Source organism: Malus sylvestris, chromosome 16, assembly GCF_916048215.2.
Source record: "Malus sylvestris chromosome 16, drMalSylv7.2, whole genome shotgun sequence".
NCBI classification, from domain to species: domain Eukaryota; kingdom Viridiplantae; phylum Streptophyta; class Magnoliopsida; order Rosales; family Rosaceae; genus Malus; species Malus sylvestris.
In genome coordinates this window covers 6,033,760-6,056,834 of record NC_062275.1, presented here as the reverse complement: position 1 = coordinate 6,056,834, position 23,075 = coordinate 6,033,760, and the positions used below count along the sequence as shown (strand labels likewise).

General features: G+C 38.5%; 4 protein-coding genes across 7 annotated transcripts; all 4 read left to right on the top strand.

Moving 5' to 3' along the window:
• Positions 1-336: 336 nt before the first annotated feature.
• Positions 337-2,766, top strand: LOC126608212 (polygalacturonase 1 beta-like protein 3). The gene is made up of 2 exons (XM_050276045.1): positions 337-509; positions 668-2,766. Exons 1-2 carry the CDS (start codon positions 438-440, stop codon positions 2,504-2,506), a joined length of 1,911 nt encoding a protein of 636 aa, XP_050132002.1. The 5' UTR covers positions 337-437; the 3' UTR covers positions 2,507-2,766.
• Positions 2,767-11,312: 8,546 nt separating this feature from the next.
• Positions 11,313-13,922, top strand: LOC126608946 (protein NUCLEAR FUSION DEFECTIVE 6, mitochondrial-like). 3 transcript variants are annotated; one of them, XR_007618038.1, is made up of 4 exons: positions 11,313-11,547; positions 11,860-11,978; positions 13,525-13,600; positions 13,678-13,922. XR_007618038.1 is itself a non-coding variant. In XM_050276961.1 (4 exons), the coding sequence occupies exons 1-3, from the start codon at positions 11,372-11,374 to the stop codon at positions 13,542-13,544; spliced, it is 315 nt and encodes a 104-aa protein (XP_050132918.1). In that variant the 5' UTR covers positions 11,313-11,371; the 3' UTR covers positions 13,545-13,565; positions 13,678-13,922. The 3 variants fall into 3 exon arrangements, 2 of the variants coding, with proteins under 2 accessions (XP_050132918.1, XP_050132917.1); XM_050276961.1 differs by having other exon boundaries at positions 13,525-13,565; XM_050276960.1 differs by having other exon boundaries at positions 13,525-13,922.
• Positions 13,923-14,579: 657 nt separating this feature from the next.
• LOC126608944 (uncharacterized) lies at positions 14,580-17,133 on the top strand. The gene is made up of 4 exons (XM_050276959.1): positions 14,580-15,572; positions 15,752-15,964; positions 16,053-16,144; positions 16,235-17,133. Exons 1-4 carry the CDS (start codon positions 14,805-14,807, stop codon positions 16,956-16,958), a joined length of 1,797 nt encoding a protein of 598 aa, XP_050132916.1. The 5' UTR covers positions 14,580-14,804; the 3' UTR covers positions 16,959-17,133.
• Positions 17,134-18,912: 1,779 nt separating this feature from the next.
• On the top strand, positions 18,913-22,433 carry LOC126608580 (uncharacterized). Of its 2 annotated transcripts, XM_050276526.1 has the most exons (2): positions 18,914-20,916; positions 22,118-22,433. In XM_050276526.1, exons 1-2 carry the CDS (start codon positions 19,151-19,153, stop codon positions 22,122-22,124), a joined length of 1,773 nt encoding a protein of 590 aa, XP_050132483.1. In that variant the 5' UTR covers positions 18,914-19,150; the 3' UTR covers positions 22,125-22,433. The 2 variants fall into 2 exon arrangements, with proteins under 2 accessions (XP_050132484.1, XP_050132483.1); XM_050276527.1 differs by lacking the exon at positions 22,118-22,433 and having other exon boundaries at positions 18,913-20,920.
• The last annotated feature ends 642 nt before the right edge of the window (positions 22,434-23,075 follow it).

Sequence of the window (23,075 nt, the reverse complement as noted above, 5' to 3'; positions counted from 1 at the left end):
ACTAAATTAAATAAATAACTATTTTCCAACATAACAACTACGTTGGATATTCATTTATGTTAAAGAAAAAGGGATTCTTTTTCATATCTCATGGATTTGAAGCCATAAACAATATATCTTCTTCCTTAATTCATTCATCATGCAAAACTCATCGTGCCATATTTCGTGTGGTGTGTTAATTTCTATTAAGTTGTATAGCCCTAAAATTTTGCAGGTAGGCCATGGTAGCAGCCAAGCACAAAGCAAAAGCCCAAACCCTCACACTCTCTCTCTCACTCAGTCACACATCCCCTCCTCTTTCTTCCACACCAATATAAATACCTGCTTAAAACCAAACAAATCCACCAACATAACATTCTCAAGCCTCCCTCTCTTTCTCTCTCTCACACACATAGATCCCCCAAAAAAATAAAAAGAAAAATAAAAAATAAAGAAAAATGCAGCAGCACACACAACTCAGCCTTGTGACTCCTCTCTCTCTGTTCTTTATCTTCTTCTCATCTCTCAATGTAAGCCATCTATATTTCTCTACCCAGATAAAATTTAATCCTTTTATTTATTTATGAATTAATTCATACTATTTGATTAATGTTCGTACTGTCATTGTTTCTGGGTGCTTTAATTTAACTTGTTCTGAGCGATTTGCCATTGTTATGACACAATGCAGGTTGCTCTCGCCGCCAACGGTGGCAGCTCCGGCGCGGCCGAAAACCCATTTTCGCCAAAGGCGTATCTGGTTCGTTACTGGAGTAAGGAGGTCCGAAACGACGCGGAGAAGCCGTCGTTTTTGCTCTCCAAGGCTTCCCCATTGAACGCGGTGGACTCGGCGGCTTTCGCGAAGTTAGCGGCTCAGAACGGCCTCTCGACTCGGCTGCCTGAGTTCTGCTCCGCAGCCAATCTCCTCTGCTTCCCCGATTTGGCACCGAGCCTCGAAAAGCACGACAAGAACGCGAATTTCGCGGTCTACACAGACAAAAACTTCACCAACTACGGCACGGATCGGCTCGCTGGAGTCGACTCGTTCAAAAACTACTCGATCGGCGAGAACCTCCCAGTCGACTCTTTCCGGCGGTACAGCCGCGACTCAGTCAACCACAAGGACCAGTTCACCAGCTACGCCAACGACGGGAACGTGGTGGACCAGAGCTTCAACAGCTACGCAGGTGGATCCACCGGCGGAGCCGGCGACTTCAAGAAGTACGCCGACTCGGTGAACGTTCCCCACCTCGGATTCAACTCGTACTCGGACGATTCAAACGGGCGGTCCCACGGGTTCACGGGCTACAGTGAGAACGCCAACGCTGGCGACCAATCGTTCTCTAGCTACTCCAAAAACGCCAATGGGGCCCCGAACGAGTTCACGGGCTACGGTACTAGCGCCAATGTAGTCGGGTCCGGGTTCACGGGTTACGGCCAATCCGGTAACGGAGCAAACGACAAGTTCAATAATTACGGAAACGACCAGAACAATCCGACTAACAATTTCCGGAGCTACGGCGACGGAGGCAATGCCGGAGTCGAGACATTCACCAGCTACAGAGACAGTGCCAATGTCGGCGAGGACTCGTTTCAATCGTACGCCAAGAACTCCAACGGCCAGAAGATGGATTTCACGAATTACGGCAAGTCGTTCAATGTTGGGTCCGATAAGTTCACCGGGTATGGGCAGGGCGCCAAGGGGCAGGAAATCGGGTTCAAGATCTACGGCGCGAACACGACTTTCAAAGACTACGCCAAAAAGGAGACCGTAAGTTTCAAAAGCTACACCAAGGCCGGCGCCGGCTCTGAAAAAGTGGCTGCGACAATGGCGGCGGCTAGTGGCAGTTTGGTAAAAAAATGGGTGGAGCCGGGCAAATTCTTCCGGGAGTCGATGCTCAAGAAGGGAGTCGTGATGCCAATGCCCGATATTCAAGATAAAACGCCCAAAAGGTCGTTTCTGCCCCGGACAATTCTCTCCAAACTACCATTTGCCACTTCCAAAATCGCGGCCCTCAAGCAAATCTTCCACGCGGCGGATAACTCAACGATGGAGAAGATCATCGTCGACGCCCTCCAGGAGTGCGAGCGCGCCCCCAGCGCCGGCGAGACCAAGCGCTGCGTCGGGTCCGCCGAGGACATGATCGACTTCGCCACCACCGTCCTCGGCCGAAACGTTGTTGTTCGGAGCACCGAGAACGTCAACGGGGCGAAGCACGACGTTATGATCGGATCGGTGAAGGGAATCAACGGCGGGAAAGTCACGCAGTCCGTGTCGTGCCACCAGAGCATGTTCCCGTACCTGCTCTACTACTGTCACTCTGTTCCTAAAGTTCGGGTTTACGAAGCGGATCTTTTGGACCCGGTTTCGAAGGCCAAGATCAACCACGGTGTTGCCATCTGTCACTTGGACACGTCTGCTTGGAGTCCGACTCATGGATCGTTTATGGCTTTGGGCTCGGGTCCGGGTCGGATCGAGGTCTGCCACTGGATCTTTCAAAATGATATGACTTGGACTATTGCTGACTGATAGTGATGACGACGTGGACGGTTAGCCCGTTTGGTTAATTTGGGTTCGAACCTGAGGCTAAGAAAGGTTAGCCCCATGGCTCGAACTCGAGTTAATTTTTCATTTTTAATTAACTATATTAAGTATGTAATTTTTTTTTCCTTGTTTTTTTTTTACATTTGGAATATGTCTTAATTATGATATATAATCCTTGGTAAATTGTAAGTGTTGCTTCCCCAATAATTGGAAGCCCAAATCAATGGAGCAATGAATTTCAGCTATATATACTATCAAATATCAATAATTGTTTATTTATTAATTTATTACATTATTGTGTATAACTTTGTATTAATTGTTTTAATTTGTTTGTTGGTGCTCTGTGACTTTGTCCATTTTCATTTGAATATTAATAAATTCCGCTCGAAAAAAACCAAAACAAAATAGCATTCAAACCAATATAAAACGATGAGAGAATTGCAAATGAAATTTTTTTAGGCTTTTCAGCTAAATGGTCTCTGAAACTGTCGTAACTCCTTACTTTGGTCTTTGAGATTTAAAATCGATAGAACTAGTCTTTTAGTTAATCATTTTGGCTTCGTTAAAATTTTCATTAAATAAGGAATAAATCGCAAAAATATCCTCAATTTTTGTGAAATTATTTTAGCCCGTTGTTTATTAAATTGAGGCTACTTTTTCATTTGGTCCTTGTTTACATATATTTTTCACAAAATTATTAAAATGATTAATGGTGGACAAAGTCAGTGACTACTTTTATTGATTTCAAATCTCGAATAACAAAAGTGATGAATTATGCTAATCTCAAAGTCCATTTTGACTACAACGCCTTTTTTCTTTTTAATAAGAATATTGAGGAAGAGGCATTCGAACTCGAAATTTTGCTACAAGGATGAATGCTCATAAGTTAACAAACTAAGAGTATGAGAGGAAATATAGACAATTTTAACTCCTCATGTGACTGAAAATCAGCTAAAAGAGATGATTTGATATGAAAATAAAGTGGCAATGTAGTAGCATACAAAATCACATAGCTAGGGTGATGCTATCTACGACTCTTTTTACACACACATTTTTTATTAATTTGAGTTCTTAATTCTCTTCAAATTTTTTAGTATGACGATCAAAAGTTAATAATGTGTGTGAATAGTACCACCCGATCTCATATGTCTTTGGTGTACCGCGTACGTATATACAACACAAGGCCGAGGCCGATTTGGCCATGTGTGTGGGTAAAAGATGAGGTGGTCCAAGGTGCTACGCAGTTTCTTTTCTTCTATGTCGCAAATTGTGGAAACGAGAAGGCTATGACCCATGCGGCAGTGTTCTTTCTTATTTTGTTTATTCGAAAGAGTCCAGATTTGCTGGTCATTCACAATTTAACCCCCCAACATCTTTAACAGGAAGTACGGCAAAAACTTTGGCTTTTTTAACCAACACAAGGTTTTGGTTTGTACGATTGTATGTGAAAAATCTGTAATATTTTGGGATATTGCCACTTGGAGTGTTTATATTCACTTCAATATTCGTAAAAAAAAATAAAGTGACTGGAAAAAACAAGAACTGGAAACAAGATACACGACGGCAACGTAACTTCAGCTTGTCAATTGAAAGTCGGGAGTAATTTTTTTAATTATTATTAAGAGGAGGAGGTAAGAGGTCGCACTTGGTGCGATGGCAAGTGTCTTCGCCCATGAGCGGTAGGTCTCGGGTTCGAGACTTGGAGCAGCCTCTCCATAAATGGGGATAAGGCTAGCCGACATTCACCTCTTCCAAACCCTGCGTAAAGCGGGAGCCTTGTGCACTGGGTACGACCTTTTTTTATTAAGAGGAGGAGGAGAGGATTCAAAACTGCTATAATAATTTAGAGGAGATAATATGTACTAAAATATTGGACCACATGCAAAAGTTGGAAAGATAACTCATGAAAGCAAGGATATAATGCGCTCTAACTTTTTCCCAACAGGATTCTCTTTGAATCATTTTGGTGGGGATTCTAAAGATTCATAAATCGTGTCTGTTTATCGTATATCGTGTGGTCAATTTTTGTCAAATACTGTTTGTGTTTAATTTTAAATAAAAATATTTAAAATAATTTCTGACCGAATGATATATAATGAATAGACACGATTCACTGATTCTCAAGATCCTTACAAAGAGAATCCGACTAGGATCCAGATTCAACTTTTTCACACAGTTAAGAATGACTCAATCTGTAAAACAGTAAAGACATCCACAGTAAAATTGTCTTCACGGTGAATATGGTGAAACTAAATAAAGTAACAAAGAAAACATATATATAAAGATGTTAATTGTTAACACAAGGGCTTTTTTGGCCCTATAAAATAAAAGTGAAATTTTAGTATAATTAAAATTATAGTTTTGAGTGCTAGTGGTTTACACGTTACTTGAGAAAAATGAAAAGATTAAAATGAGAGTTGCTAACATTTTTTGTATAACAATACGAAACTCCACACACACATATATATATATATATATACACACACACACATATATTGTGAGGGATTTTTCAAATATATAACCGACAATAATATTTGAAATGGTGAGGCAAGGAGCCTTGCTTGAGAATCAAATAAAGTAAACAACGAAGCTTAAAAGAGTTTTGAACTGTGAAAAATGATGGTACCAACTTGGGTAGGTTGCATACAACACACAACCAGTGGCATGGTGTGTGAGTGGAGATATTTTTAAGTGTGTTGAAAATATAATTTGGTACACTATGGTGTGTGAGTGGAGGGATTTTTAAGTGTGCTGGGAACATAGCCCGGTACACCAAATGTTATAATACAAGTGGTTGAATATTTAAAACAAAAAATTTCTAACCAGTTGTATTATAACACTTGATGTACCAAATCGTGTTCTCCACACACTAAAAAGTTCTCATGTGAGTGTGTGATTCGTATGTGTCTATTTTTTTATTTTTTAATATTTCTTTCTAAATTTTTGTAGAATCATTTCATATTTGTTTTATATACATTGTATGATTAATTAATTTGACATTTTAAAACCAATATAATCATGATATTATATTGCATATAGTAATAAATTAATGGAAATATTAACAAAAAGCTTTTGGTACTATTCGCTTTAACGAAAAATCATATTTTTATACTAAAAATTCAATCATGTTACTATTCACTTTATCATTTATTTTGTCCTTATCGTTGGAACTCAAAATTTTCAAACCATTTTCATTAGTTTTCCTTAAATTAATAGGAACAACATGCAAGTTTGTCCCTAACTTTATCAGCCTAAATATTGACATTAGAATGTTCATTTAAAATTTTGAATATAGGTTTAATGGTGGATGCGCACCAACCATTACTTATCATGGAAAGCGAAAGTATGGCGGATGTAAGGCTCGTTTGGAACTGATATAAAATTGTTGAAAGTTTTTTTGATGAAATTATTTTTGGAACCAATCATTAGTAAAAATCTAAGTGAATCGTGAAGATGCACTTTAAGTGTTTTCTGCAAGAAGCCCATGATTGGTGATTCTTGCAAAAAACATTTAAGTGTTTTTGAAACCCAAAAATAATTTTACTAAAAACACTTTCACTAATTTTAAAAACACTTTCAAACAAATTCATATACTTTATCAAGGTTCAAAATCAATTAGAATTTAGAGGTGGATAATATAAGATAAAAATATCGCATCCAATTTCAGTTTGGGCCTGAAGTTTGAAGCATGCATGGCTATTCATTTTCAAGCATGTCAAATCATTCATATGGCTGGAATTGGATATCATCGTGGTCAAGGAACCTAATTAACAGAAGTTAAAGTTTCAAAATTTTTATTACTACACAAACGATATTGCGGGAGGAAGAATGAGCGCAAAACGCATGAGCGAATGTTATTAAGCAAATGAGTTACAAAGACTTTTGCTCACTACCCCTTTAAACTGCTGTAACTTATCGTTATTCCTACTATTTTTTTTGTTGAAAAATGGTGGTAAAAGTGTGAAGCCAAAAATAATCAAGAGAAATATAGTGGTGACACGTGGATTTTTGGATAAAAAGATAAAATTACCTTTGAGGCACACCGGAACCACACACAAGCAGCGGACAATCACAACTCAATCAAGGTCAAAAGTAATCAAAATAGGTATTTATTCAAAATCTATTTCATCCATCCTCATCAAATCCTTCCCATGAGGTAACCCTCAATTATTCATTCAAATTAGGATTAATTACCTAAATTAATTGATTAATTTCCTAATTAATTGATTAATTTCCTAATTAATTAATTAATTAATTTCCTAATTGATTGCAAGATATTATTTTGACATAATATCTTCCAATTAGAGCCAAAAACCACCATAAGTGGCCGGACACCTTCTCTCCAAAGAGGGCCAGCCACACCCCTATATAAACACCCTTATTTCTCCAAAAACCTAAGTCCATTCTTCTCCTAAAATTCTCTAAACACTTTCTCTCTCAAATTCTAACTTTGGCATCGGAGGTTCTTCGGCCAAAGCCCCCCCCACCCTCATTCATCGTGGGTGCGTGAGGCTCTTGGCCTTGAGCTTAGGTGTTAATTGTTTTGCAGGTGCATTTTCGTCCAAGAAGAAGAAGACGGAAATTTGCATCCACAAAAGCAAAAGCTCAAACAAAACTAACTGGGTCATACCAAGTAGATACTCACAAACAAGTAACTGAACAAAGAAGGAGGATTATCAAAGTAAAATTTGCCTAAATTTAAATCAAGAATATAGTTTGCTAAAGAGCATTATCAGGGTAAAGTTATAATGGCAAGCTACTACAAATAATTTTTAATGGACAACTCCGTACGTGTTTTATTTATTTATTTATTTCATTTCATTTACATTGCTATTTAGCAAAGGACTTGTTCTTTAATTCGAGTACCTTCCTCGAGGACAGACGTTTAATTTGTTTACCTAATAGGGAGGCTCGATTATTTTTGTTACTATTATTTCAAGTTTCAACCTATATCACACACATTGCTCTCAAATGTGTGCATGACTCAGGCTTTATGACTCCACGTATATATGCATGCACAGTTAACCGCAGTAGAAATTAAACTTCAAGAACCTTCTTGGGTTCGATCAATTAGGATTTATACAGATAGGAGCTTCAAAGGAGGAGGTTGGGGTTTTCTCAACTACCTAGCAGCTGATGCTATTATATTGGTGGACCAACAAACATATCCCGGCATATCTGCTTTTCAGTTTCCATGCATGCACAAAAAGTAGGGTTCCTGGGTTCGATCGATTAGGGTTTATACATATAGGAGATTTAAAGGAGGAGGTTGGGATCTCAACTACCTAGCTGCTGGTTCTAGTATGTATCTAGCTGGACCACAGTCCACGGACAAGTCAAATTAACCAAGACCATCACTATTATTTGCCTGAAATTTGGTAGCTATGATAAATATGAAGCAGCAGCCCTTTAGGTTTAGGGAGGAAGCTCTGCATTTCCTTTGCCAACATGTCATAAAACCAATGCCCAATTTTTAGCCGCGACATCAGACCAACCACTCTCTGCCTGTCATAAATTTCCAACATACATATGGTGAAAAACATTATTATCTTCGGATATATTTTATGGTGCTCTGAAGTATCTTTTCGAGATATTTTGTCGTTAGATTTTGATTATTTGTGATATATATATATATATTAAAAAATCCCTATTATCTTCTCTTTTCCTCTCTTTTTCATTTCCGATATACAATTTTGTAAGATCTATTCCATATCGTATTTCAATGAGCGGAACTGTCTAACTTTTAGTTGCAGGTCTTTCCTAAAAAATCATACAAGAAATATTTTTTTTGGTTGGGTAAACGCAAAATGCTGCATGCAAGATGGAGACGGGTAAAGATCATGTTGCTGCTAGGGTTCTGCAACAGTGCGCTTTGAAGTGCGAAGAGAAGTTGTTGGAGGGTGAAAACAACTTTATGGTTTTTGATTTTGAGTGTTGGGTCAATCTCAGCAAATTCTCAGAAATCTCGTTTAGGATTAAATGCAACTAGCTATAACTGCATGTTGCAGACTCGACCCCATAACTCTCTGGTGTCCAATTGTTATGACTGGCTTTAGACTGTAATGTCTTTAGTGATGTAACAAACAGTAAAACAAAAATGAATTCAAAATTTATATATCAATTTCCATATTATTTAAATATTGGTTTAGTCTGGAATAAAAAGCAAATGCTTTAAACACTAGCTCAAGAATATTTGAATGCGAATCAGTTTATTTTAAGCCTTTGTACTAAGCTTTTTATCCCTGTAGGTCATATATATTCCGACTATTCCTTTTTATAGAAGAAATTCTTAAGTCCGGATATCTAGACACATCCTAAATTGTGAGTATTTTTTTGTTTTTTGAGGTGAAACGATAATGGCTTTATTAGCATTTTTTTTTTAAAAAGTACAAACTTCAAACAGGACATCTTGGATGAAATCACTTCAAAACAAAAAAATAAGGCCAACTTGGCCAATTTAACACATACAACACTCCAAAGCCAAAACAACTTCAATCCCGTCAATTAGAAATTCAATCACTTCATAATCCGTCTCGTGGGAGACTCTCCAACAAAATCGCCAACAAAACCAATAAGGGTACACTCTTCATACAAGCAACACCGACTCAAAAGAGGGACTACAAAAGAAACAAATAGTGACCACTACGATAAAGACTTTGAACACAAAACTACCAACCAAGTTACCAGTTGCATAAGGATAAACTGCACCAACGCCCCCATGAGACGTGAACAAAAGACACAAACCCAAAAGAGAAATCTAACACGAACAACAGCAACACTATAACATACAAACCCCATTTCAGGAAAATTCAGCCCCATCTCTTTCCAAACCCACACTACTAGAAGAAGAAAAAAGAGGGAGTTTTAACAAAATACTCACGGTTTTGTTCACTTTTAACGAAAAACCACATTTTTACCTTTAACTTGCACTATTCACTATACCTTTAAAAAAAGTTTTTTGGAAATTTTCGTTAGTTTTCCTAAAAAAAAAAAAAAAAAAAAAAAAAAAAAAAAAACCTAAGAAAGAGGATTTTGAGAGAATGATTGGATTGAAAAGGGACAAAAAAATAAGTGATGGATAACTCAAATCTAAACAAGTTTAGACACAAACTTAATCACCACAAAAAGGACTATTATTGGCCACAATAAATTAAAAAAATGAAAAAGAGGGAATGGAGCAGAGAGGAGGAGGAGGAGTTGAAGTGTTTCTCCTTACTCCTTCCCTACCGCAACTTTTGCTCTAAGTTTTCTATGGAGGCTTAAAAAATGAGAAATTTTACCAAATAGTAAAATACAATTTACAATAGATGGATTGGCAAAATGTCTTTAAGCTCTTATGCTAAAATAGTACAATTTTATTCTTTTAAATACATTATGCACCAATATCCTACTCTTTAAAAAGAAAGATTTATGTAGCAGCTGTTTCACTTGCTCAAAGTCAAAAGACAACAGTAAAATGGTATGTCTTCCATCTCAAAGTATGTTAGTTGGATTGTTAATCAAAAGGTCAAAATGCCCATTTAGTATTAGGTCTAGTAGTATTTCTTTTCACTAATAATAAGTGAGAGATCTTAAATTCGATTTTCGTCAAAAGTGAATTTGAACCACATTATTACTAGTCCTTGTGAGGCTTAACTCACTCTTCACTTCCTAGTGTAGATAATATAGTTTGTTAAAAAAAAAAAAGTAAAAAGGTACATGGTCAACAAATTATGATTGTATGTATACTTAACACTACTAATATAAAATGTCTAATTAGGATTAGCTTCTCTTTTGCAAAAGCAAATGAAAACGTGGTGTCCTTATCCAAGAGGCATTGTAATTTGCAGATGAGTAAATGAGGATCTATATAAAGTTATATACAATGTTTAAAAGCTGAAAGAAAATAAAAAGCTGAAAATTGTTCCAATATTTAGTTGTTATTATTTTAAAAATTCCATGCATTTGTCCTATTAATCATTATATCTTCTTTATTCCCCCGTCTTTATTACGTATATAAAACTCAGACATCATCATACAAATAACTTTAATTTATGTTTTCTATTAAAGAAATTTTCTTTTTGCTTTGGAATATCTATGTTCTTATCTCCATCATTCATTATTTTCTTAGGACTCATTTACTTATCGGTAATAAAAACAAAACAAAAAAGGAATGAATTCTATTTATGATTTCTCTTGCATTTAATTGCATGCAATCCGTAATAAAATCATCTAAAAATTCATAATGGAATAACTCAATTTAAGGAAGTTAATTAAGTAGGGGAGTTGTTAATCAAATTCCCTTTCCTCACTTTTTTTCATTCCAAAGTTATCCATTCTTTATTTCCCTATTTTCGATTAGAGTATCCCAAGAAAAATGTTAAAATGTCCAAATCAGCACTACTGTCAAAAAAGGTAGTAGTAATGTTTACCAATTGAAAAGTCAAATCTGATATGACATGACATAGATTGGCAGCCCTCACCCTTACTGCCAAAATTGAGAGCAACCTCAAAAAACTTTTAATTGATTATTAAACGCATTTTATTTAAAAAATTAAATATTTATTAAAATAATTTAATGTAATAAAATAATAATTGACACCCTAACTGCTACCCAAAAAAGAAGGGCCCAACTGAGATTGTGATCGGATTTTTCAAGTTCCAATTTTGTGCCAATTGTATAAGTTGACGAGCTCAATAAAGGCCCATGGGCTCACCCACTCAGCCTTTAAAGTGTTGGGCCAATAGGCATTTGGTCCAGAGATGTTCAGACTCAGCCCACAAACAATCCTTTGTCTGCGAAATCGATTCCTTCCTTCTGGGTCCAGGATCAAAGCTTCGAGCTTTGGAAAAGAGTTGAGGGAAACAGACATGGCGGCTAACTGCGCGAGGCGAACCCTACAATTCTCTTCAGCTTCTGCAAAAACCCTACTCTCCCGTCCACCGTCTTCACCTTTCGCCTCCAAAGCTTCCAAGCTAACCGAACTCACTTCCCTCAAGCCCGCTTCTGCTCCTCGACTCGCTGCCCAGAAGCTCAAGTTCTCAAGGTTCGGTTTTTATTTTTGGAACTTTGATTTTTTACGTATGTTAGCAATTGATTGAAAAAATGCAATGGAAAACTGAATTTTGGGTCTTTTGGGGATCCGGGTTTTTTTTTTTTTTTTAAAGTTTTGGTTGTATGATTAGTGATTTTTATTCTTCATTTTACTGAAATTTTGAGCATTATTAGGAAAACAGATGAATTTAATGTGATTTGAGCAAAACATCGTTTGTTTTCAATTCATGAACTTGTTATTTGTTGTGGGTACTAAAACATGTGTGTTGGGAGGTTTTAAAGAGTTTGTGTTTTTCAATTTTAGGCTTCCGGTGGAGTTGGGCGGTGCGCAGTCGTTGATCCCGTTGCACAGTGCTACCGCTTCTGCCTTGTTGACGTCGCTCCTGTCTTTGCACAACACCAGCTGGGGGTGCCTATCAGAAGGTACTTTTCTGAATTTTACGTTTGTTTTCATACAGTGGATTATGTAAGTGTCATATGTTTTTTAACGTTGTTGCATATTATCATTGATCATTTCCGAGAATCCAGCACGTCCCTCTTCGATAATCTTGTTAGTCAGAGTTGTACTCTCTGAAAATGAATAGGCGTTTTATGTTGGAACATCCTTGTTACCAACTTACCATGCCATGAACGGAAATGTATTTGTACTGCAGAAGAGGGTGTGAGTTATGAAATGTGTCTTATTACCTGTCTTTCAAGTGAGTTGAGATGGACCTGCGTGTTATTGATGTTTGATGCTGCACCTAGTTTTAAGGGGTTGCATTGTGCTTGCAAATTACAAGTCTCATCATGCCTTTTAATATTGGTCGGTTGGAGTTGTGCTTTAGCAAGATCTCTTCTTGCTGAGCGCAATGTCTGCCTATCAATTTTGCAAAACTACTAAATATGACCTCATTGTTTACTCTGTTGTTTATTTTTCCGTGGGAACGTTAACCAGAGCATCAATATAGTAACTTAAGTTATAGCATTTCTTATATTCGATACAGATGGCTAAGTTGCATGGTGAGTCAGATTTTTTAGATCTCTGTAAATCTTCCCTAGGAGAGGGAAAATAATGCTCTAGAGCATCGAGCTCAGCAGCATGTAGTATGTTAAAAATTGCTGGAGCAAAATAAGTAGCTAAGAATGCATTGTTCTTAGTATTCGTCATACATATTCTTGTGACACAAGGAAGGAAGGGAGACAAATATCTCGACTCTGGAATTTGTTCTATTATGTATAGGTAGAATGAAGAGGTCGCACTTGGTGCGATGGCAAGTGCCTTCACCCATGAGCGGTAGGTCTCGGGTTCGAGACTTGGGAGTAGCCTCTTCATAAATGGGGGTAAGGCTAGCCGACATTCACCTCTCCCAGACCCTGCGTAAAGCGGGAGCCTTGTGCACTGGGTACGACCTTTATGTATAGGTAGAATGACATTCCAATTGTTTAATATACATCATTTTGCTGCTCTCGTGGTTTTTTGAATGTCGTCCATTTAGTTTCCTAGACATCCTTATATTAGATGCTCGAAATCTACTACCTCATCTGGATGATGGGGGTTGGTTTTACCTGTACTTATCGATGAATCTTTATGTGATTGATTGAGCTCACAACCAGAAAGTATGAAAAAACAAGAAAATACAAGGGTGAGTAAAAAAAAGGTGTACTTCGATGCTTTTGTTAATTGATAATACGTACCAAGTTAATTAAGGGTTCTGTTAATATGGCAACTCATCTTTTAATTTGGTAACTCTGGTCACTTTCCCGTATTTCCCGTTGATAATGGTTTCTTTACTCTGGTCACTTTCCCGTATTTCCCGTTGATAATGGTTTCTTTACTGATGGGTGTTTGCTTTCAGAGAGCGTTGTCTGTAACCATGTCAAATAATACTATCTCACTGAGGCTTGCTTACCAGATCTGACGGATCATGATTCTATGTCCTCTAGGTTCCCTTCATTTTCTCACCTTGCATATTTTCATCAATCGCAGGTTTCGCTACTCCACTATAGCATGGCCTGAGCTGTTTCTAGGTACACACGGGATCGCGGAGTTTGTTTCTTTACAGGTTTCTGTTTGCAATTGAACTTTAATGTAACCTTGAAAAGTAGATTATCGTTTCATTCTTTCTCAATGTTTTTTCAGACTGTAGTTACGATGACCTGACATTCTGCATGTCCTCGTTCGAAATTTTGAAGACAAGAGATCGGGAATAGCTTGTTACAACTCTGCGACTAGCTTACTGTTGTTTTTGAAACAATTGGTAAATCGGCTGTTAGGCTTATCGGGTTTATTGGCAATAAAGTTTGCAATACATTATTGTATCATGACAAACAAAATCTTTGAACTTTCCAACATGGTCGATTTCCTTAGAGCTCGTTTGATAGCCATTTTATTGTTAGATTTCAGTTTTCATTTTTTATAGCGGGAAAATATTGCAAACTTTGTAGTATTAACTTTTCAATGTGACAAAAACACAGTCCGGTACACAAAGTATCGTAATACAAGTGGTTGGATATTTGAAAAACAATTTCAATCACTGATATTATAATAATGGGTTGTGTTCTCGGCACGTTGAAAAAGTCTCCCCAACTGGGTAGTATAGGTGTAACCTATATTTTTCATATCCACAAAATTTTCTCGTACTGCCGAGGTTCTTTAAAAAAAAATTGTAGAAAATCAATTGTAAGAAATTTTTTACAAAAGTATGAGATCTCTTATGTAGTTGAGTCTCGTCCGAAGGCATTCAATGTGAGAATTGCACTAGTCAGACAACTTTACCAAATATCTTCTCTTCTCAAACATTTTTAGACACATTTTATGCCCCTATAAAAATTCAAATCAAATCCAAACAAAAATCAAATTAATAAATAAACAACTTTCCCCCACCCCTTTTTTGGATCTAGGTAAATTTAAATTTAATGGAAGGAGAAAGTCGTGATATTATTCATTTTTGGCGGTGTCAAATATAATTTTATCATTTATCGATCGACTTTTTTTCACCGATAATTCAAAAACATTACGTGACGCACCAGCAAAATCTGACCGTTGCCTCAACGTTCGAAACTTTCTGAATTTTAAAAAAGTAACCTTTTGGCACACATAGCTCCCGTTGCTAACGGTCAACTTAAACGTCACCTACTTCTTACCCTCAAACCCTTGAGAACTAAGAACTATCTTCAACTCCACAAAATCGAAAATCGCCACCTGGGTTTTCAATTTCCGACCACGATCGTCATCCTCCCCATTCTCCAACCTCGAAAAGGCGAAAAATGGCAGCTTTGGCACCGGGAATTCTACTGAAGCTCATGGACGGAATGAACACAGGGGTCAAGCCCACCGGCGAGCACCGGAGCGCGCTTCTGCAGGTCACTGATATCGTGCCGGCGGACCTTGACGAGAAGAGTCTTTGGCCCACACAGGGCTTCTACATAAAAGTCTCCGATTCTTCCCACTCAATCTACGTCAGCCTCCCCGCCGAACACAACGACTATGTTCTCAGTAACAAAATGCAGCTGGGACAGTTTATATATGTCGACAGATTGGAGCCCGGGTCGCCAGTGCCGGTGGTGAAGGGAGCCAAACCGCTCCCTGGCCGGCATCCTCTGATGGGTACACCGGAACCTCTAATGGGGCTGAGGGAGAAGGGAGAGAGGATCGAGCAAATGTCGAATTCAAAGCCTACTAGAAGGGGGTCTTGGGGAACAGGGCTTAATGGAACTGATGGGGTTTCGTCTCCCATGGTGTTAAAGCCGTTTCCTTTGGATTTCGACCAGTGCACTCCGGTTAAAGAGCGTGGTGGAAGAAACGGGTCGATGTCTCCGATGATTAGGGGGAGAGTGGGAAGAGATGGAGGGTTGAATTCAGGCATTCGGTCTTCGTTTGGTGGTGGACTTTTGGCTAAGATGGCGGATTCGAAGGGAGGCGAAAGCCCTGCATTGCGAAAAAGCTGTGTCATGCCGTTTATGTCGAAATTTCCTAGGAGTAGAAGTGTGTCTGATCAAGAGCCAATGATCCCAATTAGTCCCTTCAACTCAGCTGTAGGTACATTGCTCCTCTTTAGTAGTATTGTCTGAGATTCACCAATTGATTTTTCTACTAATTAGAATTTTTGTTTGTTGAAGAATGTTTGATTTTGTTTGTTGAAGACTTTTGGATTTTGTTTGTTCAAGTATGTTGGATTTGGTAGCTGAGAGTGTGAATTCTTGTTTTATTGTAGGAAAAAAAGAAGACCTCAACTCCACCACCGCGAAATGCAAGAGTGGGAACTTCACTCTGTGTGGCTGGAGATGCTGCACAGAAATCCTCCAACTCGAAGGACATGAACACGAACTCTCAGCAGCAGCCTCAGCCTGGTAACTTGTGCAACGAAAACAGCACTAGCCTCTGCCTCCCCATGAATTTACCAGGAAGGCTCAGCTTGCTCGGCAAAGTAAGCACTTTCATCTCCAAGTGTTCCTTCTAGTTTATGACCGAAACCAAATTTTTTCGGGTTTTGAGATGAGATTATGTTTATGCAGGAAGCTGTGCAGCATAGAGAGACTGCTCAGAAGATTGCCCTTAATGCACTCAGAGAGGCTTCAGCAACCGATACCCTTGTTCGATCTCTCAAGTAAAGCGAATACCCTCCTTTTTCTTATGGTAGTGCAAAATTTAACTTTGAGATATTTGTTTGCTAAGATACCAATGCTTGCTTTTGCAGGATGTTCTCAAACTTAAGCAGAACAGCTAAAGCGGATGCCCCATCAGCTTGCTTTGATAAATTCCTCGAATTCCATCACCAAATCGTCCAATCAGTTAACGATATGGTATCGATTCAAGCAGCTACTTCAGCTTCTGAAATGACTCAGACTACTCCAAAAGTTAAGCAGCAGAAAGATAAAGATCAAGATGATGAAGACCATTCCGTCTTGCACGAAATTGTTCAAAACTCCGTGAACTCAAAATTGAACCTATCGAAAAGAAGGTGCGCTTTGTACAAATCGGTTGCAGCCGTTCCTGAAAGAAGCGAGCAGAAAACGACAACGTTTGAGAAGCTCCTGAGAAGCTCTACACATCAAAAGCCGAAAGCACCATCCACTCCGCTTGGAAAGCTGAGCCTTGAAACCATTGGTGAGAACGACGAAAACAAGAAACCGGCTTCTGCTAGTTTAAGCAGCTTAAGCAACACAATCAGGTTGAGTGAGCAGATAGAAACAGAAGCTGGGAACTGGTTTATGGAGTTCATAGAGAAGGCATTGGAGACGGGGATGAAGAAATCAAAAGGCACGACAACGGATAAAGATATCCGAAAAGTGCCTCAATCTCTCATTCTTAGATTGATCAATTGGGTGGAAGTAGAACAGTGTGACAGCAGCAAGCGGCCTGTGCATCCGAAAGCAGCGCAGTTGGCTCGAAAGTTGAGGATCAAAGTGAAGAATCCTTGAAGTGTTGTTTGTATTAGCAGTACCATTATTTGTTGAATTGAATCTCTTATTTCCATATGTTTACTAGCATGTACACAGGTGGTTAGTAGAGGGTGTAGTGTATTTTACTTGTGGAAGAATACACGTGAATAAAGTTGTGGAGGGAATCCTATTCCCTAGTCAATTTGGCATCCAACGTTAAGGTCATCCCAGTAAGAATAAACGTGAACAACGTGTGCATCTCCGCATTTGGACAATGCATGTATCCCGCTTCTTAAGAATAACGTAGTTTTATTTAGATCGTTCAATTATTTAATATTCATTTGAAGATCATCATAAATAAAAAAATCATTTGAATCACAAATCATTTCTGCATTCTGTTACAAACCCGACTAAAAAAAAAGAAAAAGTCTTTCACCCTCTTTTGGTTGACAAAATAGTTTTATTAATATGTAGTTTAGAATTAAATAAAAGAAAAATTAACAAAAAAAATGAAGTTCAAATATCTTTAAACTAAGGTTTTAAATTGTTGATTATAAGTATTTAAATGCAAATTATATTAGATTTTGCATGGAAAAATAAATGTTGAAGAACATGAATATGATAGTTTGTTGTAGTGGTAAGAAAAGTAAGTTTTCTTTTATTTCTCTTACCACTACAACAAAATATCATATTCTTGTTCTTCAAAATATATTTTTCCAGCCGTGGAGCCCGACTCATATTATGAGCATCTGGGAGTTTGCCTTGTTATGCGTGTGCGAAGCCCACCTCGTCTTATGTGCCTGGTTCACGTCGATCTGCATGTAAGGTGTCTGCATCATTTTGCGTGCCAGAAACCCACCCCCTTTTGCGTCAACGGAGCTCGCATTGTTTTAACATACACAAAGCCAGCATTGTTTTACATGCGCATGGCTGACCTCGATATGTGCGATGCATCCCTCCTCGTTTTATGTGCACAAAGCTTGCTTTCTTTTGCGTGCCAGAATCACACATATTTTTCTTTTAGCGGAGCCCGCCTTGTTTGGCGCGCCATGTTTCACCTTGTTCTGCGAGCTAAGTCCGCCTCGTGTTGCGTGCATCGAGCCCACCTAACACTCATGTTTTTTTTGACAAAAATGCAGATATTTTTTTTATTTTTGCTAGATATTTTTCTTGAGCATTAAGTTAAACTTTTTAAGGAATTTGGAAGCAATTTTATAATTTATTGAGTAACATATGTATATTTAGTTGAATATTTGAGCCGAAAACTAAAAAAATAAGTGAAAAACAGAGTTGTGAGGCCCAGAACATTGTCAAATGGGGTTCTACACTCAAGAATCTCAACGGAAAGTCTTATCTTAATTTTCGAAACTTCATAGTGAGGCAAAAGTGAAAATAAATAGATTGAACGGTGATTTATGTAAGAATTTGTAAAACCAACTAAAAATCGTGATCCACGTTTTTTGTAAAAAATGAAAATTTTTATTTTATCTAAAAAATATTTTATAGTGAGCACTAAGGAAATCTTTATAATGTATTTGAAAGCGGATCTACGATTTATTAAGCAACAAATGTATATTTAATAGAATATTTAAGTAAAAAAGTATAAAAATAAATGAACAATATAAAGTTAAATATATATTTAGTGTATATTTTTTAATTTTTCTTTTTCAAATTAGAGATGTTAAAATCATCTGTAAGTGAGGTTTAAACAAAAATTAGTAAATTCTTTTTTTGTTAAATAGTCTTTCACTCTCTTATGGTTGACAAATAGAGTTATATTAATAAGTAGTTTAGATTTAGATAAAAAAAAATAACAAAAAAAATCAAATATCTTTAAATTTAGATTTTAAACTATTGATTACAAGTGTTTAAATACGAATTATAATAAAATTTTCACAAAACATATATTTTAAAGAATATAAATATAATAATTTGTTATAGTAGTAAGAAAAATAAAAAAATTGTACAAAAATGATTCAAATTATTGCAGATGCCAGAAAGTCACGCGTGACTGGCATTTGGAAGCGTTTTACGGTCTATCGAAAACCCCGAATTTTTCCAAAACCTGAACCCCGCCAAGAATCCTCCTGTGCCCGCCCTAGCCTCCGCCCTTTGCCTTCTCCAAGCCGCCGCCGGTGAGTAACCTTCTCGATCCCAATCTTATTTTTTATCTCAAATTTTCAACACAGGGACCAAATTTAGGGCTTAGGGGGTCGTCTTTGTTTCTATGAATGGATCTTCTCCGAGCATACTCTGATCAAAACGACGACGAATTGAACGGGCCTGAGGAGCAGAACCAAAACCCTAAATCCGCACCATCGTCCCCAGACGCGTCGCCGCCTCGCCTCCTCCCCACCAAGTCCGCCGCGCCCAATGTCGACGACACTATGCTGGCCCTGACTGTAGCCGGGGCCAACCGGTCTTCCACCCGCCCCATCGACCCGACCCAACACATCGTCGGCTTCAACCCAACCTACGAGCAGCTATGGGCACCAATCTACGGCCCGTCTCACCCTTACGCCAAGGATGGCATAGCCCAGGGGATGCGCAACCACAAGCTCGGCTTCGTCGAGGACGCCTCCATTGAGCCCTTCGTGTTCGACGAGCAGTACAACACTTTTCACAAGTATGGGTATGCTGCTGACCCTTCGGCATCTGCAGGGTACAATTATGTAGGTGATTTCGAGGCCTTACACAAGAATGACGCCGTTTCTGTGTATAACATTCCCCAGCACGAGCAGAAGAAGCGGAAGATTGAAAAGAGAAAGGAATTGGAGGAGAATGAGGGTGGGGATGAGGATATGGACCCGGAGGAGGTCCAGAACCCGGCTAGTGACGTGTGGTTGATGAAGAATAAGAAGAGTCCGTGGGCGGGAAAGAAGGAGGGTCTGCCGACGGAGCTGACTGAGGAGCAGAAGAAGTATGCCGAGGAGTATGCGAAGAAGAAAGGTGAGGAGAAAGGCGCTGGTGATAAGGGCGAGGCTGTGGCTGAGAAGACTACGTTTCATGGAAAAGAAGAGAGGGATTATCAGGGTAGGTCATGGATTGCGCCGCCGAGAGATGCTAAGGCATCTAATGATCACTGTTATATTCCGAAGAGGTTGGTGCACACTTGGAGCGGGCACACGAAGGGTGTGTCTGCTATTAGGTTCTTCCCTAAGTACGGGCATTTGATTCTGTCTGCCGGGATGGATACCAAGGTGAAGATTTGGGATGTTTTCAATACCGGTAAGTGTATGAGAACTTACATGGGTCACTCGAAGGCAGTTCGGGATATTTGTTTTTCTAATGATGGGAGTAGGTTCTTAACTGCTAGTTATGATAAGAATATCAAGTACTGGGATACAGAAACCGGGCAGGTGATATCTACATTCTCGACTGGGAAGGTTCCTTATGTGGTTAAGTTGAACCCGGATGAGGATAAGCAAAATGTGTTGTTGGCTGGTATGAGTGATAAGAAGATTGTTCAGTGGGATATGAATGAGGGAAAGATCAATCAAGAGTATGATCAGCATTTGGGTGCTGTGAATACAATTACATTTGTGGATAATAACCGTAGGTTTGTTACTTCCAGCGATGACAAGTCGCTTCGCGTATGGGAGTTTGGGATCCCTGTGGTTATTAAGTATATTAGTGAGCCTCACATGCATTCCATGCCATCAATTTCGCTGCACCCGAATTCCAATTGGCTTGCGGCACAGAGTATGGACAATCAGATTCTGATTTATAGCACTAGGGAGAAGTTTCAGCTCAATAAGAAGAAGAGGTTTGCCGGGCATGTCGTTGCCGGGTATGCTTGCCAAGTCAATTTCTCGCCAGATGGACGGTTTGTTATGTCAGGTGATGGTGAAGGTCGATGCTGGTTTTGGGATTGGAAGACATGCAAAGTCTTCAGAACTCTCAAATGTCATGAAGGGGTATGCATTGGGGCAGCATGGCATCCCTTGGAGCAAAGTAAAGTTGCAACATGTGGCTGGGATGGCTTAATCAAGTATTGGTAAGTAAAGTTTCATTTCTGTAACACTTTTAATTCGTTTTATATTCATTCGTATGTGCAATATTTGGTTTTCTGATTTACCTGTCTAAGCAGTTTCAACATTTGATGCCAAAGGTTATGTGCCTATCGTATCTGCTAAAAACTAAAAAGTTTAAAACTCATGCCAATTTTAGATACGCGACAACTGATATAGCCAAGTATGGTTTATTGATGTAGTACTATGCTCTGAACATAAAGGTGTATTTAGTAAAAATTTAGGATACCAAACTTGACCTTTTTCACATCCAACCTCTATGTTTGGGACTAGAAATGTTGGATACTAGACTTCAGATATTTTGTGTTTCTTCCTCTCCAGAAGAAACTTTCTTTCCTCCATCCATCTCATGGATATAGGTGGAGCAGCGTTTGAAACTATTTTCTTATAGGGAAGGAATGGGAAGCAATAATTTGCCTCTCTTAGGATAGTTTTATATAAGGACTTTTTATTTATTTATTTTCATTTCCACTGTGAGTTTGCGGGGATGGGAGGAATTTCATCCCACCAGTCTTGAACTGTTAGAGGGAAAGCGTACACTCTCCCTTCTTCCTCACCTATCCATCTTTGACCTAACCTTATGTAGGAGGAAAGAAGTCCATAACTTTTCTTTTCAAGGAACTTTTACAATATGTATATCTTTCCATTTGTTAATGGTACCAGTTGTCTTTTACCTGTCAACGCTTAAGTCTCCATACATGGTCAATATTTCTTTTAACAGCCTTGTCCAATTAGAACCAGCATGATGATGATTGGAAGACAAGTTTCGCATCTTTTCTCGCTTTCCTTCCTGGTCGTGCTTCAATGTCTTGGGGTCAAATTCATTAGTTCTCTGTCTGTGCCTGTGTTGTGTCTTTGATTTAATGTCTTCACTTTATCTTATCAAACCTAAATGGATAAATGCTACTGCGGTGAAAGGAGTATCTTTTTATCGAGCAATATATTGCTTAAAACAAGTTAATAATGGTAGGTTTCATCTTCCGATGGATCCTTTGGTTTCATGTATTGAGCTATTTATTATATCGGGGATAGTTTTAACAAAAACCAAGTGCGTCAATTGTTTTCATATTTCGTTGAGAAATGTTGCAGTTGCTTTACATGCATGTGCACACTTGCATTCTCCTTCTAGTATATGCGTGTCTGATTAATCATTTGTCTGGTTTGCAGGGACTAGCCGCATTTCAGTTCAGTTTGGATAAGCAGGGCTATAACTTGATTTACCTGTTTCTGTTCCACACGGGTGTAGCGCATCTTCATTGGATGTACCCAATCTTGGTGATTGCCGGGCATAAGGATACCTATAAGATTGCAGGACGAACTCTCCTTCCATCTTTGTCTTACTACAATCGACTACGATCACTGATATCATCTGTTACGCTGGATATGTACTTGTAATACAATTCTTTCCTTTCGACGTTCTGTTCTTGTAGTTTTGAAGACTCTGAGAAGTTTTACAGGAGTAATGTTTTTTGCAGATGTCTCATTAATACTTGTAGTTTTTCAAGACTTCGAGAAGTTCACCGCTAATTAATCTTGTATCCAAAAACTGCACCTTCACCACATGGCACAATTCATGTTGGACATGAAAGCTTTTGTGGTAGTGAAGGACACTCTTTTTTTTTTTTTTTTTTTTGGAAGAGTGAAGGACACTCTTTCTAAACACGATTTTGCATCTCTTTTTATACACTCGACATTGGGGGAGTGCATATTCAAACATATGACCTCGGGTGCATATGATGTGAACGGTGTTAACCATTTAAGCAACATGACCTTGAACAATGTGCACGGTTTTATTGAAACGTTTAATGGGTTTGGAGTGATTGAAATATTCGATTTTGCTTAACATTTTTGTCAAACATTCTTCAATGTGGGACATTGCAGAATAGTAGCGAGATGTGAGCGACCAGTTACTAACTAGTTATTCACATCTTGCAACTATTCCTGTGGATAAACGGGTTCTTGACCTGCAGGTCGATGAGCGTTTATGCGGTCCAACACGGGGAGGGGGCGGGTCCAAATTGTAAACTCAAATCGGGTAAATCTTTGTGGGTCGTGTGACATAAACAACTCTTCCCTAGCACTGCAAAAGTCCCGAGAATTGAATACAAGAGAAATATTCAATTCT

Coding starts and splice junctions, on each gene's coding strand:
- LOC126608212 (XM_050276045.1), top strand. CDS start 438: ATGCAGCAGCACACACAACTCAGCCTTGTGACTCCTCTCTCTCTGTTC. Junction 510..667: donor TCTTCTTCTCATCTCTCAAT/GTAAGCCATCTA, acceptor GACACAATGCAG/GTTGCTCTCGCCGCCAACGG.
- LOC126608946 (XM_050276961.1), top strand. CDS start 11,372: ATGGCGGCTAACTGCGCGAGGCGAACCCTACAATTCTCTTCAGCTTCT. Junction 11,548..11,859: donor CAGAAGCTCAAGTTCTCAAG/GTTCGGTTTTTA, acceptor TTTCAATTTTAG/GCTTCCGGTGGAGTTGGGCG. Junction 11,979..13,524: donor CTGGGGGTGCCTATCAGAAG/GTACTTTTCTGA, acceptor CATCAATCGCAG/GTTTCGCTACTCCACTATAG.
- LOC126608944 (XM_050276959.1), top strand. CDS start 14,805: ATGGCAGCTTTGGCACCGGGAATTCTACTGAAGCTCATGGACGGAATG. Junction 15,573..15,751: donor TTAGTCCCTTCAACTCAGCT/GTAGGTACATTG, acceptor GTTTTATTGTAG/GAAAAAAAGAAGACCTCAAC. Junction 15,965..16,052: donor GGCTCAGCTTGCTCGGCAAA/GTAAGCACTTTC, acceptor ATGTTTATGCAG/GAAGCTGTGCAGCATAGAGA.
- LOC126608580 (XM_050276526.1), top strand. CDS start 19,151: ATGGATCTTCTCCGAGCATACTCTGATCAAAACGACGACGAATTGAAC.